Source organism: Prinia subflava, chromosome Z (assembly GCF_021018805.1).
Source record: "Prinia subflava isolate CZ2003 ecotype Zambia chromosome Z, Cam_Psub_1.2, whole genome shotgun sequence".
NCBI classification, from domain to species: domain Eukaryota; kingdom Metazoa; phylum Chordata; class Aves; order Passeriformes; family Cisticolidae; genus Prinia; species Prinia subflava.
The window spans coordinates 22257320-22273907 of NC_086283.1; the positions used below are offsets into that span (position 1 = coordinate 22257320).

Here is a 16588-nt window from a genome sequence, read left to right on the forward strand (position 1 = left end):
CAGGGAACACAGACCCTCCCCATGGACATGGACCCTCACACCAGGGAACACAGACCCTCCCCATGGACATGGATCTTCATTACATGGAACACAGACCCCCCCCATGGACATGGACCCTGACACCAGGGAACACAGACCCTCCCCATGGACATGGACCCTCACACCAGGGAACACAGACCCTCCCCATGGACATGGACCCTCACACCAGGGAACACAGACCCTCTAATGGACATGGACCCTGACACCAGGGAACACAGACCTTCCCCATGGACATGGACCCTCACACCAGGGAACACAGACCCCCCCCATGGACATGGACCCTGACACCAGGGAACACAGACCCTCCCCATGGACATGGACCCTCACACCAGGGAACACAGACCCTCCCCATGGACATGGACCCTGACACCAGGGAACACAGACCCTCCCCATGGACATGGACCCTCACACCAGGGAACACAGACCCTCCCCATGGACATGGACCCTGACACCAGGGAACACAGACCCTCCCCATGGACATGGACCCTGACACCAGGGAACACAGACCCTCCCCATGGACATGGACCCTCACACCATCCCCACACCACACAAACCCTCCCCATGGACACAAACCCTCACCACATGATGCCACCTCGTGTCACACAATGCCTGCAGCTGCAAAGCCACACAACTCAACCCTGCGCCATGCAGTGAACCTCGATCCTGATGGGATCCTTGCAATTCAGCAGATTCTGGGATTCTACTGCAAGAACCATCCAAAAGGAGTGCATCCCAGCTCCATCCCCGGAGCTGAGGTGCAGCCTGGCAGGAAGATACCTGCAATTCCATTTGGAAGGTGTTACAGGCCTGGCACCCCATCAATGGAGTCCTGCATCATTAGGACTTTGCACTTATAACAGTGTTTCATTTGGGATTAGGAAAAGAGCTCTTTCCATCCACACCCATCTGGGAGTGATTATTCCTGCTGTAGTAGCATCCAGGCCAGACTGGCATTGGCACCATTAGCACACAAACCCAGAGTTTAACGAGAGAGCACTTACCACTGCAACCGCCCCATAAAGGCACTTAACCACGGTAAAATTGCATCCAAATCTCCCACTTAACCACGGTAAAATCACATCAAACCTCCCTGTGATTCCATGATTGTGCACAATGGATCCATGACAGATTACACTTCTTGAGGGATACACTTCCCACTTACTCCCTGCATGGAGTTTACTCAGTGCTTCACATCCCCCAAACCCCTCACAGACCGGTACCTTCTGCAGCCAGACACCTCTAAAAATAACATCCTCCCCAAGTGTTGAAAGATATTAAAATATAAAGCCATTAACATATAATAAGACTGGAATGAGAGCTCCGCATGCTCCGAAGCTCTCAGGGTTTGGCTTCCAGTCAAGAAAAATATATTGGATTAGTCTGAGAGCAAAATTAGGCTGGTGTGCAGTTTAATTAGCATTACAAGACACTACATGTGTATGGGAGACCAGGGAAGATTTATGTTATTATGCGGTAAGAAAAATAATGTTAAAAGGTTAAAATAATATGGGGTTGATACAGCACTATTTGCTCTGGGGTTAAGGGGATGATAACTTTGGAATACTGTTAAAAGCCGAAGTTCAAGGATTTGACAGGGAACTCATCAAAAAATTGTGGAAAAAACCTGCAAATTGGTCATGGGTCAGTCAAATGCTTATTCTGGCAACAACATTCTCCATCAAGGAACTCGGTAAATGCTGATAAAACATCCTGGTCCTCACACAAAGTCACAGTTTTTCTCCTTCATGGAGTGAGCAGAGAACAGAAATTAAACCCCGACTCAGTTGTGGAGGAGGCCGGGGGGATTGGGGGAGCAGAAGGAAAAGCACCCTTCCAGCACCGTAAATCTGGGAATAAGGACAATCAGGGAAGGTCCTGATTGAGTGGAAGGTGTCCCTGCCTGTGGCAGAGAGTATAGACTTGGCAGCCCTTGAGAGATCCCTTCCTCCCCAAACCCTTCTGTGATTCCACAATTCCCAAGGACCAGCTGGGCTACTCCCACAGAGCCAAAGGAATTTCTCCTCACACCAGGAATTCACCCCACAGGACACACAGGGATGAACCTCCAGCCTGTGGGAAGAGTTCACACTGTATTTAATTTGCCCAAGGATGCAACACATCCCACAGCCACTGCCATGCTCCTGCCACTCTGCAGCATCTCAACAGGAGTAGTTCTGGATTGAGGCCAGATTTTGCATGGAATATTCATAGGCACAGCAGCAGGAATACGAGAATTCGAGTTGTGAGTGAAGGTAACCAGAGCCTGACATTTGCCACAGAGCTCCCTTTATTGCCCTCTGAGAGCTTCTTCCAGCTACAACCAGGACCGTAAAGCGGAATCTGAGGGAAAACCCACTGTGGGGGCACATCCCAAATCGCCATCTTCCCTCTGCACACACCTAGCCTTTCCCTAACCTGGGACCAGAGCCGTGAAATCCCAACACAGGCCCTGAGCAGGGATTTAAAGGTCTGAGTCCACAGAATTCGTGCTGAGGCTGCTTCCAGAGGAGGCTGGAGAAGCATTTCCAACAGGAGCCCTGCTCAAAGCTTTCAGCACGTTGGGCAGGTTTCAGCTGGGATGCAGGAACCAGACGCAGGGATGAGGATGCATGGATGAGCTACAGGTATGCTCAGGGTGGGAGGAGTCCCTGGAGCAGCTTTGACACCTTTAGAGCCTTTGTGCCACTCACATCAAGAGCTGCCTCTTACTCTGGAGCCAGAATTCACAAAAAAAAAAGGGGGGAAATAACTGCAATTTTACACTGGTGAGGGAAAAGAAAGAAGAATTTCCTCGCTGTGATGGTGGGGAGGCCCTGGCACAGGTTGCCCAGAGAAGCTGTGGCTGCCCCTGGATCCCTGGAAGTGTCCAAGGCCAGGTTCGATGGGACTTGGAGCAACCTGGAATAGTGGAAGGTGTCCCTGCCCGTGGCAGGGAGTGGGACTGGATGAGCTTTAAGGTCCCTTCTAGCCCAAACTATTCCATGATTCTATGAAAGCAACGCCAAGGTCAGGAATGCCGACCTGGCAATGCTCCAAAGTAGGAACATCCCCTGTGAAAAAGGTGAGAAATGGAGACTGAGATCAGACACCTTGGCACCGGGAGGGTGAAATGCCAGTAAGCAAATTGCTGCTCCGCACATTTTTTTGGATGACTCAGCACCTCCCCTCCCTCCCCCCACCAGCTGCAAGCGCCTCCACAGTTAGTTCAACAAAACCGATAGCATTTGGTCCCATTCCCAGACTTCGGCAGTTTCTATCCCCATCGTGGGACACTCTTAGGGCACACATTTCACCCAGCATTGGTCAAAAGACAAGTTTTGGCAGAAATGTGGCAGGACATGGATTTGGTTGAAGAAAAGGCACAGGAATGATGCTCTGCCCAGCTCAAATATTGCAAGGATGATTTTCTGACAGCAAAATACGATTCGCTTTAGGCACAAAATCCTCTAAAGGGACACAGTGCCCTGATGTGGATCTCCACGAGCGGAGCCTGCCTGACTGAATCCCTCTCCCATCCCACAGCACACCCATCTGGAGGGATTATTTGAATTGTATACCATCAGCCAAGGCTCCACTATCCCCCCAAATCCTCTCTCACACCTCCGAGCCACTGAAGAGTCAACGAATTAAAGCAGCTCTAACAAACTCCTCATCTCGCAGCCAACGCGGTGATGCAACACCCGGCGGGTTCTGGGACAAAGATGTGGAACTACAATGCCTCAACCTCTGCCATGAAAATCTGCCCTTCTATCCCAAATGAGTTACATATTTGGATACCCTGTGAGATAGGGAAGCGGGGCGTTATCGAGCTGCCAAATCTCACTCCTGTCATGAGGTCATTTCTGGCACGCAGCCAGGTGAGGTTTCAGCCAAAATCTCAGCGCTGACCATCGCTCCCCATCCTTCCCCCCGCACTCCTCTTCCTCCTGCCTCAGGTCAGGAGGAGGGGGGAAATAAAACAATTTAAAAGTAAAGAAGAAAGGGTCAGGAAGGGGAGTATCTTTTGGGTTTAAGTCAGTCTGTATAATCACAACACACACAGCATTCGGTCTCTTCACTGAGGACACTCAGCAGCTGCAGGACATCTGAGGGCTCACGGCACTGTGCTCATTGGTACCCCCCAAACAAACCCTGACTCTGACCATGGTCCACAGGAGAGAAATGTCATTGAGCACGTCTCTTGAGTTGTTTAGTAATCCCAGCCCAAATTTTGCAAGCATCACATGTATGGGATCGCACTTTGGGTTTATCAGCAGCGCAGCTCGGAAGAGCTGCTAGGAACCCCCACATACCCCAAAGCTGGACAATAACTTTGTAAATAAAGCTGTTTGCATACCCCTCATTTCACTGCTTTAATCACTGAAGGAATGCACTCATAGCACCCCAGGACACCCAAAGTGCTTGTTTTTAGCTGCACATCGACTCAAGGCAGAAAAATCAGTGAGAAATGGGTGAGCAGCACCACTACAAATCCCATTAATCACATGTTGTCACGGCAGCCGTTCCCAACCGGAGCGGCTTGGGATGCTCAGCCTTCCTTCCCTGTGTCCCTACTACCAGCAACCTTTCTCTCCAACACAACTGCTTCCATGTGCCCGAAAGAATACTTCATCTCAAGCCTGACAGGCCAGATGTAGAATAAAGAAATAAATAATTAGCGTTACCTTATCTGGAGTCCGTCAGCTGCCGCGAGCGACGCTTGGAGCTCCGTCCGCATCCAGAGACAAATTATCTAACGCTGTAATTTATGAATGCCTCAAGTATGTGCCCTGGTACTTCATTATACACTCGCTGGAAAGAAGAGCTCGAAAGACTAAACAGATCCAGCACGATAACACCAAAGGCACTCCAGCCGTGCGCTATTGCAAGGCAACCCAGGAATCGCAGCACGACATCAGATGCTCCGGCTCACTCTGTGTTGACACTGCTGGAGGGGCAGCGAGGGGAGAGAGCAGAGCGATGAGCTGGGAGCTCGGCTTCCCTCCAGTTCAACGCTGGATTGGGATTTGTTATGGGAAGCTGCGGGATGAAGGCAGCGAAGGAAGCACAAGCCCAGCTTTCCCGGGGGCAGCCGAGGCCGGCGCGGCGGAACGGCTGCCGCTGCCAAGTGGGAGGAAGAGTTCCAAACTCGCCGCTTTATCAAAGCTATTTTTGTCCTTCCCCCCACACATTGATAACCAGCAAGGCGAGGACCGCCCGGGTGCCGAGGCAGGGCTTGGCATCTCCCCCCGAAACCCCGCTGCGACTCCGCGGCAAAGCCACCCGGCACCTTGGGGGAGCGGGCCATCCGCTCGGGAGGCTCGGAGGGGAGGAAACTCCTTCCTCCAGCTTATCCTGCTCGTAGCGAGGTTTCGTGCCTGGAAAAAATGAGCTAAGTTTGCGAGCGGAGGCCCCAGCTCCGCTCCGGCTCTCCCAGAGGCTCTCGGGACAGGCGACCCCTCCAGGGGCCATCGATGTCCCTCCTGGGGACATCGGCGGGGACAACCGGGAGGCTGCTGCCCACCTGTCCTGCACAGGCTGAGCAGCTGCTGCGGGGGGGACACCGCGGCATCACCCAAAAGATGATGCACCTGGGCTGGGGGAGAAGTGGAATCACGAACGCAGCGCAGGAGGAGGGAGGGGAGCCAGCGGAGGCCGGGCGGGACCGGGACCCAGCGCGCACGGCGGGTGCGGGGCCGAGCCGTGCGGGGCTCCCCGGCAGCAGCACCCCGCGCCCGGGGGGACCCCGCAAGGGGCAGGGCACAGCCGCCGCCGCTGGCCAAGGCCGGGCTGTCGGGACACACGGCGGGTCTGTCGCGACAGGAAGACGGCGAGCAGCAGGTGGAACACAGGCGGCCCCGCAGCCCGTCACCCCCAGCCCAGACGAGCTCCCCTCGCACTTCAGCGCCGCACCGCGAGTTCGGGGCTCTCCTCCCTCTTCTCACCAAACTCCCCCGCGGGGCCGTCCCGGAGCGCCCCGGGGCGCGGCACCCGAGCGCGGGGACGGAGCCGGGGATGGCCCCGAGCAGCGCGGAGCCCCCGCGGTCCCCCCGCCCCCGCCGGACCCACCTGCTGGCGCCGCTCCGCGCCCTCGGCCGCGCGCTGCGGGCGGCCCCCGGCCGGAGCTCCGGGCGCTGCCGCCGTCCCGTCCCGGCGCGGCGGGGCCGCGGGCTGCGGGCCGCGGTCGCGGCGGAGCTCGGAGCGCAGCTCCAGGTAACAGCCCAGCGTCAGGACGTGCAGCGCCAGCGACAGCGCGAAGAAGCCGAGGAAGAGCCGCCAGCTGCCGCCACCGCCGCAGGCGCAGCCGCGGGGAGCCGGCGCCGCCGCCCTGCTCTCCGCGCCCATGGTGCGCTCGGGCGGAGCGGCGCGGAGCGGCCCCAGCGCTGCTGCTCCCGGGGCGCGCCGGGCACCGCGGGCTGCGCGGCCGGGCCGCCAGCGCCCCGCCAGGGGGCGGGGCCCAGCCCGCGGGGCGGGGCCGGGCCGCCAGGGGGGCGGGGACTGGGGCGAGGGGCGGGGCTCGGCAGGGGCAGCACCGCCTCAGCGTCCGGCCGGGGGCGGGGCCTGGGCAACGGCGGGGCGGGGATATGCAAAGGAATGGGCGGGGTCAGCCGGGGCTGGAGCCGCGCCCCGCTGCGGGCCCGATCCCGGTCCCCATCCCGATCCCTGTCCGGCTATGGGCAGGAGCGGTGATGGGTGGGCCCGTGCCCAGTGCGGTGCAGGAGGGCCCGTTCCCACCTCCGATCCCAGTCCCAGTCCCGGTCCTGATCCCAGTCGACATCCCCATCTTTATCCCAGTGCTAATATGGAAGGACCCGGTCCCGGTGACCGCTGTCTCCGCAGCCGGCGGAGGATTCCTGGGAACAGATACAAACGCCACCGATCCCCGCGCATGGGCAGCGTTGCCACCGCTGTGCCGGGGGACACGGCCGAGCACGGGCGCCCAGGGGTGTGTGAGTGTTTGGGGGCAGCTGTCGCTGCCTTCTCCGGCTTCTAAAAGGTTGATTGTCACTGCTGGAAACTAATGGAAGCTAGAAAACAGCTGGGAAAGAGTGAACCGGGTGGAGGAGTGTATTTGGAGAGGGAACCATGGAATGGAATCACACCTGGTTTGGTTTGGAAGGACCTTAAAGCTCATCGAATGGAGTTGGCAAGGCGTGGGCTGTTTCTAGTCCCAGTCAGGGCGTTTAATTGATAACAAGAGGGATAATGTGATTAATAAGATGCTGTGTGATGCTCACAGGCTGTCAGGAAATTTGAATTGAGAAATTAGAAATGTACTGAACAAACTCGAAAGGTGGCCTGAAGACAACAGGATGCGATTTGGAAAACTAAAAGGAAAAAAGGAATTAAATAGAAGGTGTTAATGGCAGCAGAGGAGGTGGCACTGCAGAGGAGGATTCCAGCTGGTTTTGGAGGATCACATAAGGCAGACCAGGTCAGCAGTGCTGGGAGATGTCAGAGTCATCACCAGGAAGGGCCAGCACCAAGTACTGCCACCAGCACACCCCTGGGATGGGTCCTGGTGAGCTCCTCTGGGTGGGCTCCAAGAGCTGGGTGATCCTGTGCCAGGTCTGTGCTCCCAGATCTTGGGGGCTTCCCACAAAGCTGTCCTTTCCAGGACAAACCCTTCCAAGTCCTGGAACACACTGTCTGAGGATTTGTGAGGGTCTTCATCCCACAGATCACAGCCATAAAGAATCCCATGGTGGCCTTGTCCTGCCTTTGCAGAGGAGGACCACCTTTTCCAGCCCTTCCTGGCCTTGTTTTCCTGCAGTAGGCTTTTTTTTCCTATAAGTCCTGTGTCACAGACATGAAATTCCATGAGACCCTCTGTTTTTCATTAGGAAATGAAATTAAGAAATTTCTTAAGAAAGAAATTTTTCCCTAATATTTGGGGAGAGCAAAACTGGAAGCATCAAGCACTGCCAACCCCAACAACTGAGGCGCAAAAAGCAAATAAACATTAATGAACCCTACATAAGTGTTCAAACTCCAGGGGGGAGGAGGGTGGATGCCTTCTGATAATGGGCCAGCTGTTCAAAACAGGTGGGGCAGTGTTTCTTATCTCTTTCATGCTGTCCTCCATCCAGGGGATATCTTCTGTTAATGGGCCATTAAGGCTCACCAGTGACATGACACATTACATCATCCCATTGTGAGATGCTCCACCCAGTGGGGAGGAGCCAACCATTCCCTACCCAGATAAAAACTGAGATGTTGGACCATCAAGCTCTTTTCGACTGGATTTCCAGAGAAAGACTGGACCCATCTCGTCAGCACGGGACTTTTTTTTTTCTACAGGATCATTTCTACTCCACAGAACAACATGTGTCACTCCAGGAAGACTTATTTGCACTGCTTCCAACACCCCGACAACAGGGTGTCAGGTTGTATCTCTGACTCTGTCAGGGTTTTCTAGGACTTTTGTTTGTTTGCTTGTTTGGTTTTTTGTGCTACTGCATTTGTATTTTTAATATTCCTAGTACAGAACTGTTATTCCTATTCCCATATTTTAGCCTGAAAGCCCCTAATCTCAAAATTATAATAATTTGGAGGGAGGGCATTTACATTCTCCATTCCAAGGAGAGCTCCAACTTTCCCTGGCAGATACCTGTCTTTCCAAATCAAGACACCTTTCCATCCCAACAGGATTTAACCACAGGTGGGAGGAAGCTGCTGTAGCTTAGGAGATCTCCCTTCCCTTTGGAATGGGTACAACTCTGCATAGCACAGGGCACCGCATGGCAGGTCTCTGTGCCCCTCTCCATGTGAATTCCACAGATCAGGGAATCTTTGAGTGATGTAAAGCAGCTTTGAGCCCATTTCCCATTTACATTTTGGCAGCAGCTGCAATTCCTACAGCGGCTGCAGAGTCGAGTTTAACATGTGTGACCTAAAAGCTTTGGAATTCCTGACTTTCTTTTGAGGAAAGCCATCCCTCGCTCTCTAAGTGATGTTTTCAACAACATGAATACAATAAAATCTACTAAAACCTGAAATCCTGGCACTCCAACAACACATGCACGGGTGTTTACAAGGCCTTAGGAAGCAGAATCCTGATGTTATGGAGCCTCTATCCAGCACTGCAATCTCAATTCCTCTTCCTCAGTGAGATCTAAGATGTTCCATCCAATCTGCTTTGCTTAAGACTGTTCTTTCAATAACTGTGAGCTCTGTCCATGCAGGAAAGGTAATTATTTGTGTCTAACTGCTTCCATAGGGGCAGCAATTGAGCAATATGTTCATCTTAGAAGAGCAAGATGTACTAAGGAATCACTTTCATGGCTTTTTTCCTAACTCTGCCAGGGACTCTTCCAAGATTCTTCCTCGCAGGACATCACAGTCCTGATCATTCATCTCTCACTCTCTAACTCCATGAATCCTCAAAACGAACACTACGTTGCCCAGAGAAGCTGTGGCTGCCCCATCCCTGGAAGTGTCCAAGGCCAGATGGAGCTTGGAGCAATTTGGGATAGTGGGAGGTGTCCCTGCCCGTGGCAGGGGGGGGAAGGGCTTTTTGCAACAGGAAAAAAAAGCTGTGTTGACTCTTGCTGGGCTTATTTTCACATTTCCCCCTGCACTGCTGACTTTTGAGGACCAGCAGCACAGTGACACCTCATTTTCCAGCACCGATCAGGCTTTGCTCTGTTTTGAAGGAAGATGAGGTCTGGCAGCCCCACGGTTCCATCTCGGAGCACATGGGAGGAGGTTTGGCCAAGGAGGCCGGGTTCAGCCTAAACACAACCTTTTGCAGAGGGGGTGAGGAAGATGCTTCTCTTGGTTCTGTTGTATGTTTATTTATATGTTATTTGGTGATAATGAGAACCAAATGTTCGGGATCTATTCAGTTCTTAAACTTTTATAGACTCATTGTCTTGATTTTCAACTGTGCAGCCGTCTCCGAGCCCCTGCCTCCCCCGTAATCATGGAAGTGCCGTCGGTGACCAGGCTCAGCTGTGCTCTTACTCATCCTGGCTGGAACAATGATATTCCACACCACGTTATTCAACCTCCTTGGTGCCTCCTGGCCCTCGCATCCTGACCCCTCGGCTCCCACATCCCGGGTCAGCGCTGGAGCCGGCCAAGGCATTGTCCTGGGGGTGCCACTCTCGGGCTGTGCTGGTGCCAGGGAAAGAGGATACAATCTGTGCCTCGAGGAGCAGACGTGATACATGAAAGATGCTAGAGAGCCCAGAGCTTGCTCTGCCCCTTGGATCGCTCACCAAAAGGCAGGGAAAAGGAGGAGAAAGGAAAGGAGGGAGCTGCACCTCAATGCTGAGCCTGAACAGGGACTGCAGGGATGGGGCTCCTCTCCCTGCCCCTTGGGAAGGATTTCTCCAGGCTTCCTGGTGCCATGGTCTTGTTGGGTCCTAGGCTGGACTCAATGACCCCTGAGGTCTTTTCTGACTTAGTTGGTTCTGTGCTTTTCCAGACCTGTTTGCTGGGGAGCACAGCTCTAGGGTTTGGGGTCCTTGGGGAGAAGGTGCCACCCCACAGAGCCACACCCTGTCAAGGTGGGACCCCCCCAAGGAGACCCCTTTCCTCTTAGAGCATGCCCACTCTCACCGCATAAGGGTTTGCAGCAACTTTGCCAAAACCTGAGAGCCCCTTCCAGTGCTAAAAGGAGCTCCAGGAGAGCTGGAAAAGGACTTTGAAGGACGGATGGAATGACAGGACACAGGGAATGGCTTCCCACTGCCAGAAGTACATGGGATTAGCACCATATTGTAGGTGTAGGAAACTGGAACCTCAATCACCGCTTGGGACTCCCCTAAGCAGGGAGAATTCTGACATTCCCTGCTCCAGGTTTGTGGCACATGTGCCAATTTAAGCCTCTTCGGCTTTTGCTTCTCTCTCTTTCAAGATGTAAATTCCATGGATAACGATTTGAGCCTAAAAATGCAATTTCTGCATTAAGAGAGAAAAATATAAGGTGACTAAAATCCTTTGTGGATGGAGCAGGGCCACAGTTCCAGCCCCAGTATAGAATCCCAGGATGATTTGGGTGGGGAGGGATCTTAAAACTCATCCCATCTCACCCCCTGCCATGAGCAGGGACACCTTCCACTATCCCAGATTGCTCCAAGACCCATCCAGCCTGGCCTTGGACACTTCCAGAAGTGGGGCAGCCACAGCTTCTCTGGGGCACCTGTACCAGGGATGAATTTCCTCTCAAAATTACATCTAACTCTGCCCTCTGTCAGGTTGAAGCCATTCCCCCTTTTCCTGTCACTCCAGACCCTTTTCCAAATCTCAGTTCTGGCCTAAACTCAAACTTTCAAGCATTTTGGGTATGGCAGGGCGAGTCCAGCATTAAGAACTGAAGCCCTGGCTTTAAAAAGGGTAAATCCAAGGAATTCATATCAAAGCAGGAACAGTCATAAGGAGAACATATGGAAGTGTCTTTTTCTGCTAACAGTGATTGGAAACTGCACACTCAGGCCCTGATCCAGCCACAGGACCCCACATCCGGGGCTTAGTTTCCAGGTGACCTGGGATTTCAGCGATTTCCAGCCTTGGGATTGTTAATGTGAGATGACAGCAATAACCAGGGAAGGAAAATCCCACGTGTTTGTTCTTCCCAGCGTGCCAGCACTTGTGGATTTAAGTGAGGAGAAAGATCACAAGGCTCAGACAGAATATCCTCCAGAACACAGCCCTAAAGCAGCAATTTCCTCTGCGGAGCCCATGTGAGATCAAGGCAGGATAAAGCACTCCATGTGAGCCTGGCTGAGGGGATTTGGGAAGGGGCAGGAGCCATTTGTTTGAGATGAAATAGTAAAGATTAAATTGGGTGTTACGGAGGGACCTTTCCAGAGGGAACAGCTCCAGCTCTGAGTGCCATTTGCCTTCACCTCTCCTCCATGAGAAGACTCCTGGCTTTGGGAATGCAGCATTCCTAAGCTAAACCTGCTGATAGGAACATATGCATTTCATCTCAGAATGAATAAAAAAATTATTGAAAAATAGCAAACCCTGTAATTTTGGTGAGGAATAATTCCCGTGCGATTGGAGGCAATGCGCCCTCGGATGGAGGGGCCGATTCCTCCAGATCAATGGGATGGAAACATCTGCTTTATCTCACCGAGATCTAAAGAGGTGAGAGCTGACAGTTCTTTGTGGGAATCTTTGCTATCTCATTGTATATCTAAATTACATTTATTGATGTCCAACATTGATATTTTGGGTAATTCTCGTGGATCTCACAACCTTCTGTTTCAAATTCGCAGTCTTCCACCACTCAAACTATTATTATTTTTACCAGTCCCAAGGGTGTGCTGGAGTCTCTTTGGTACAAATTAGAAAGGCTTTTATGAAAAACTCACAGTTTATGGAACAGAGGTTCCCATTGGCTTCCTGACCCCGAGGTAGTGACAGCTCCCACCGGAGCCTCACTCACAGCAGGAGTTTTAGCACCGTTCCCAATGCAGCTTGGGAGCTGACACGGGGTGAGGAACAGCAGTAATTTCCCCCAAGAGGGACAAAAAAGCCAAATGCTGACAAGTTTATGAGTACAAACATGTCAGGGGATCTCTGGGCAGCGAGGCTTTGCTTCAAGCCTGTGCTGGATTTACCTGGGGCTGGTCATTTGCCTGGGCTGGGCACTGAGCTGTGGGAGATGGGATCTGGGGGAGACAGAGTCCATTCTGCAAGGAACAAGAGTGGGGTAGAAGCGACCCAAATATCCCAGTCCAAATAATTCTATTATAAAAATCCCCAGATTCAATGAGTTTTGGAGAAAAGATCAAGCAACACAGCTGTAGAGGGAAGAGGGTGGTAGGAAGATGCTGAGACTGGAAGAAGAAGAGTCACAGAATCCCAGGATTTCCTGAGCTGGAAGGGTCCCTCAGGATCATCCAGTCAAAGCCCTGGCCCTGTACAGACACCCCAACAATCCCAGCCTGTGCCTGGGAGTGTTGTCCAAATGCTTCTGGAGCTCTGGCAGCCTTGGGGCTGCCAAGATCATTCCCTGGGAGCCCTTTCAGTGCCCAAGATCCTCTGGGGGAAGAAACTTTTCCTAAAACCCAACCTGAACCTGCCTGGACAGTTCCAGCCGTGCTTTGAGTCCAGTCCCTGGTCACAGAGAGCAGAGCTGAATGTGAGCCCTTGGAAAGGTGACAGTTTGAGTGTGAAGGGTAAGCAGGAATCCAGAGGGAGGTGGAGGCAGCAAACCCGATCTTCCCCAGCTCTGTCCCGTCAAGGGCTTCTCCTCACTGCAATTAAAGTTGAATTAATAAAGACACGGATTTTTCAGTGGGGAAAACACATCAGTGAAACCTTCATTTTCCTTGGGTACCAAAACAGATCCAAGGCTATGATCCAAAGGAGACCCAGGAAAAGCAGAACAAGGAAGAAAGAAATCACCCAGTAAAACCCATCTGGCTCACAGCATCCATGGAAATCCATACAAACCCACCTTCCACAGCCCCTCCAGGCTCCGCTGGGGCAAAGGGGACTGGAATGAAAAATTAATTGTAAGCTGTTACTTAACACAGATTTTGAGACAAAAAGAGCAGAACAAAGGAGTCCTTCAGGCAAAAAATGTGGAAAAGGATGACCATTAATAACATCAACTCCTCACTCCAGGATTTTCATCTGTTGGCTGAGGTGGCATCATATTGTCAAGTCACAAAAGCTGTAAACACACCCAAAGAACCTGATTGATCCCAGAAAAATATATGCAGAACTCACCAACATCAGGAGCTCCAGTTGGAATGTATCCAGAATGTCCAGACTTGGAAAAGAGTAAAATCATGCTGGAGTTTTCTAGTTGCTGGAAAACACCCTAAAACTGCACTCCTGTGAGGAGGAATCCTCTCTTCAGAATTCTTAATCTACCGTTGTCAAGTATTGGTGTGCAAAACAAGGATCTCAAGCACATTTTTAGAACGCTGTTTCTGGATTTCCATTAATCCCAAGTTCTCCTCTGCTCAGGAAGGATGGAGAAGCTGTAGGAGGTCTGAAATGGTTCAGAAATATGCATTTGAATATTATCCTTTTCCTTTTTGATAACTCAGAAAGCAGGGGCTGGTATGCCATCTATTAAACTATAAATAAAGGCATAAAAGAGGAATTCCTAATCCACATCCAGAGGGGCTGGAGGTTCAAAACCCAGACCCCACCCAGAACTTCAGCATCTGGTGAGTTCCATCTCGCACCTCAAAACATTCCCAGGCCCGGGCTTTGGTTTGGGTCTGCAGCCCTTTTTGTTGTTTTCTTGGGGATGCAGCATTTTCTGGGCTCTTTCTAGCAGAATTCTTTCCATGCTGCCCACCATAGTTTTTATGGAGTCATGAGGCAAACTTACAGCTGAGAAACTTCTTTCTGGCCCCCTGCCTCCCAGCTTTGATGTGCGCAGCACTATAGCCATGAAAATTCACATCCACTTAACTCAAATCCCTGCTAATCAAATCCTTGGGAATAAACATGTCCCTGGGTGGATTTGCAGCTGTTGCAGCAGTTTGGGCACCATGTGGCCACCAAAACCCTTCCCTGGGAGCTCAGGAGTGGCACCACTGCTTTCCAGACACCCAGGAGGTTGGTGGGAATGAGAGATGGCACCAGGGCTGCCAGGACACATCCTGCCAACAGCATTCCTAAAGGAAAAGATCCCAAACACTCTGCCGAAAAGGCTGGTGCTGCACCCCAACACTGTCCACCAGCTCAGGCCCTTGCAGGAACCTTTTATGTAGTTTCTTGTCCTAGGTTACAATGTAAGGTGTGCCCAAAGTGTGTATTCTATCACATCTTCAGGAGCTGTTGGAACCAGGTGGGGCAGTGTTTCCCTTGCCCCCTCCCTCTGGACTATCTGCTGTTAATGGGCCATCAAGGCCTCATCAGTGACTCACAGGTAACTCCCTCTGGGAGCCATCTCTGTTTAATGGGCACTCAAGGACCCACTGCAGGACTCATAGAATGGTGTCAGCCCACTGTGAGAGGCTGTGAGCATTCCCACCTGGATATCATCTGGGATTGGGGACAGCACAGCAGGCCTTACCCACTGGATTGCCAGAGGACAAGAGCTACCAGACCTTTCTACAGCATCACTGCTTCAACAAGACCGCTCCATCTGGACTGCTACCACCACCCTAACTAACAGGGTGTCAGGTTGTTCTCTGACTCTGTCAGTGGTTTTTTTGTGCTATTGATTTTATTTTATTTTACTTTTTTTCCCTCTCTCCTATTAAATTGTATTTCTGACTTGGAGTCTCTCGCTGGTTTTGCTTTCAAACCAGCACATTTCTAAAGCCCATCTGGGGCCCAGAGCTCTCAAATTGGGGCAGTTTAGGACACAGCCAGGAGAAATCACTCTGGAATTGAGAATCACCTGGGCTGCTGTAATTGCTTGCAGCAGCACAACCTGGGGCACTTGAGGCTTCCTGGGGACAGGCTCCAGTGGGTACTTTCCTGTCTGGAGGGCCAAACACCTCTTCCATCCCCTCTGGGCAACCTGTGCCAGGGCCTCACCACCCTCACAGCCAGGAATTCCTTCCCAATGTCCCACCTTATCCTGCCCTCTGGCAATGAGAAGCCATTCTCTGTGTCCTGTCCCTCCATCCCTTGTCCTAAGTGCCTCTCCATCTCTTTTGGAACCCTTTAAGCACTGGAAAGGGCGCTCTGAGATCTCTCTGGAACCTTCTCTTCTCCAGATGAGCACTCCCAGCTCTCCCAGCCTGGCCCCAGAGGGACTCCAGCCCTTGGAGCAGCTCTGTGGCTTCCTTGGGACTCACTCCAGCAGCTCCAGGTCCTTCTGATCTTGGGGTTCCAGAGTTTGAGGCAGCTCTGCAGGTTGGGTCTCACCTGAGCAGGGCAGAGGGACAGAATCCCCCCTTCCTGCTGCCCAAGCTGGGGAAGTGCAGCTCCCTCATTATCACCCCCAGCCCCTCTCACTGTCACCCACCCACCCCCTAAACTCCCTCTCCCACTCTGTGACCTTGGTTCTCCAGCACAGCTGGGGCCTTCCCCATTTGCCTCCTGCACCAATCTTTTTAAAAAAACTTTTATTTCCATCCCCATCCAAATCCTTCCCCTTTTCCTGGTTTTCTTTCCAAACAGAGGTTTCCAGCCTGGGATGGGGATGGCCACAGTGCCACTCCAGAGCTTTATCCCGTGGCCTTTCCCAGTCTGGCACGCAGCACTCAATTTGGAGCGCGGTGTCCTCACTCTGTTCCATGCCGAGCTCTGTTGTCCAGAGGAATTAATTCCAGATTATGTGTGGGTGTGGACTTCAGCTGGGCAAAATTTGGATACCCTGGTTGAGTCATTATTGTCTGATGAATCTCTTGGTGACAGCCTTCGCCCCTATTGTTCTGAGGTGAGCCCCGTGGCAAGAAATGTGAAAGCAAGAAACAAAAGGATATAAAGAAAGGTTACGAAATCAAATTCAGCTAAGGCAGGGTTATTGTCCCTTCAGCCCGCCTCTCTGGCCTCCAGTTGGGATGGGATTTGGCAGGAAAATAACTCCCATGAGACAGTGGATGGAGTTTAGAGCAGGTTCTGGAGGGAGCCTGTCCCTGTGGGACCCTGGTGGCCCCAATGACACAACAGAGACAGGGAGGAGGAGTTATCA

At 52.3% G+C, this 16588-nt stretch overlaps 1 protein-coding gene across 4 annotated transcripts in view; it reads right to left on the minus strand.

The window, feature by feature from the left end:
• The window catches only part of EDA (ectodysplasin A), a 64286-nt gene extending 57808 nt beyond the window's left edge, over positions 1-6478 (minus strand). For 2 of the 4 annotated variants that reach the window (XM_063423003.1, XM_063423000.1), the window contains exon 1: positions 6088-6477. In XM_063423003.1, coding sequence (XP_063279073.1) covers positions 6088-6363 — 276 coding nt within the window. In that variant the 5' untranslated portion in view covers positions 6364-6477. Of the gene's footprint in view, positions 1-6087 lie in introns of all 4 variants that reach the window. The other 2 variants (XM_063423002.1, XM_063423001.1) reach the window with 2 other exon arrangements.
• Between the last annotated feature and the right edge of the window lie 10110 nt (positions 6479-16588).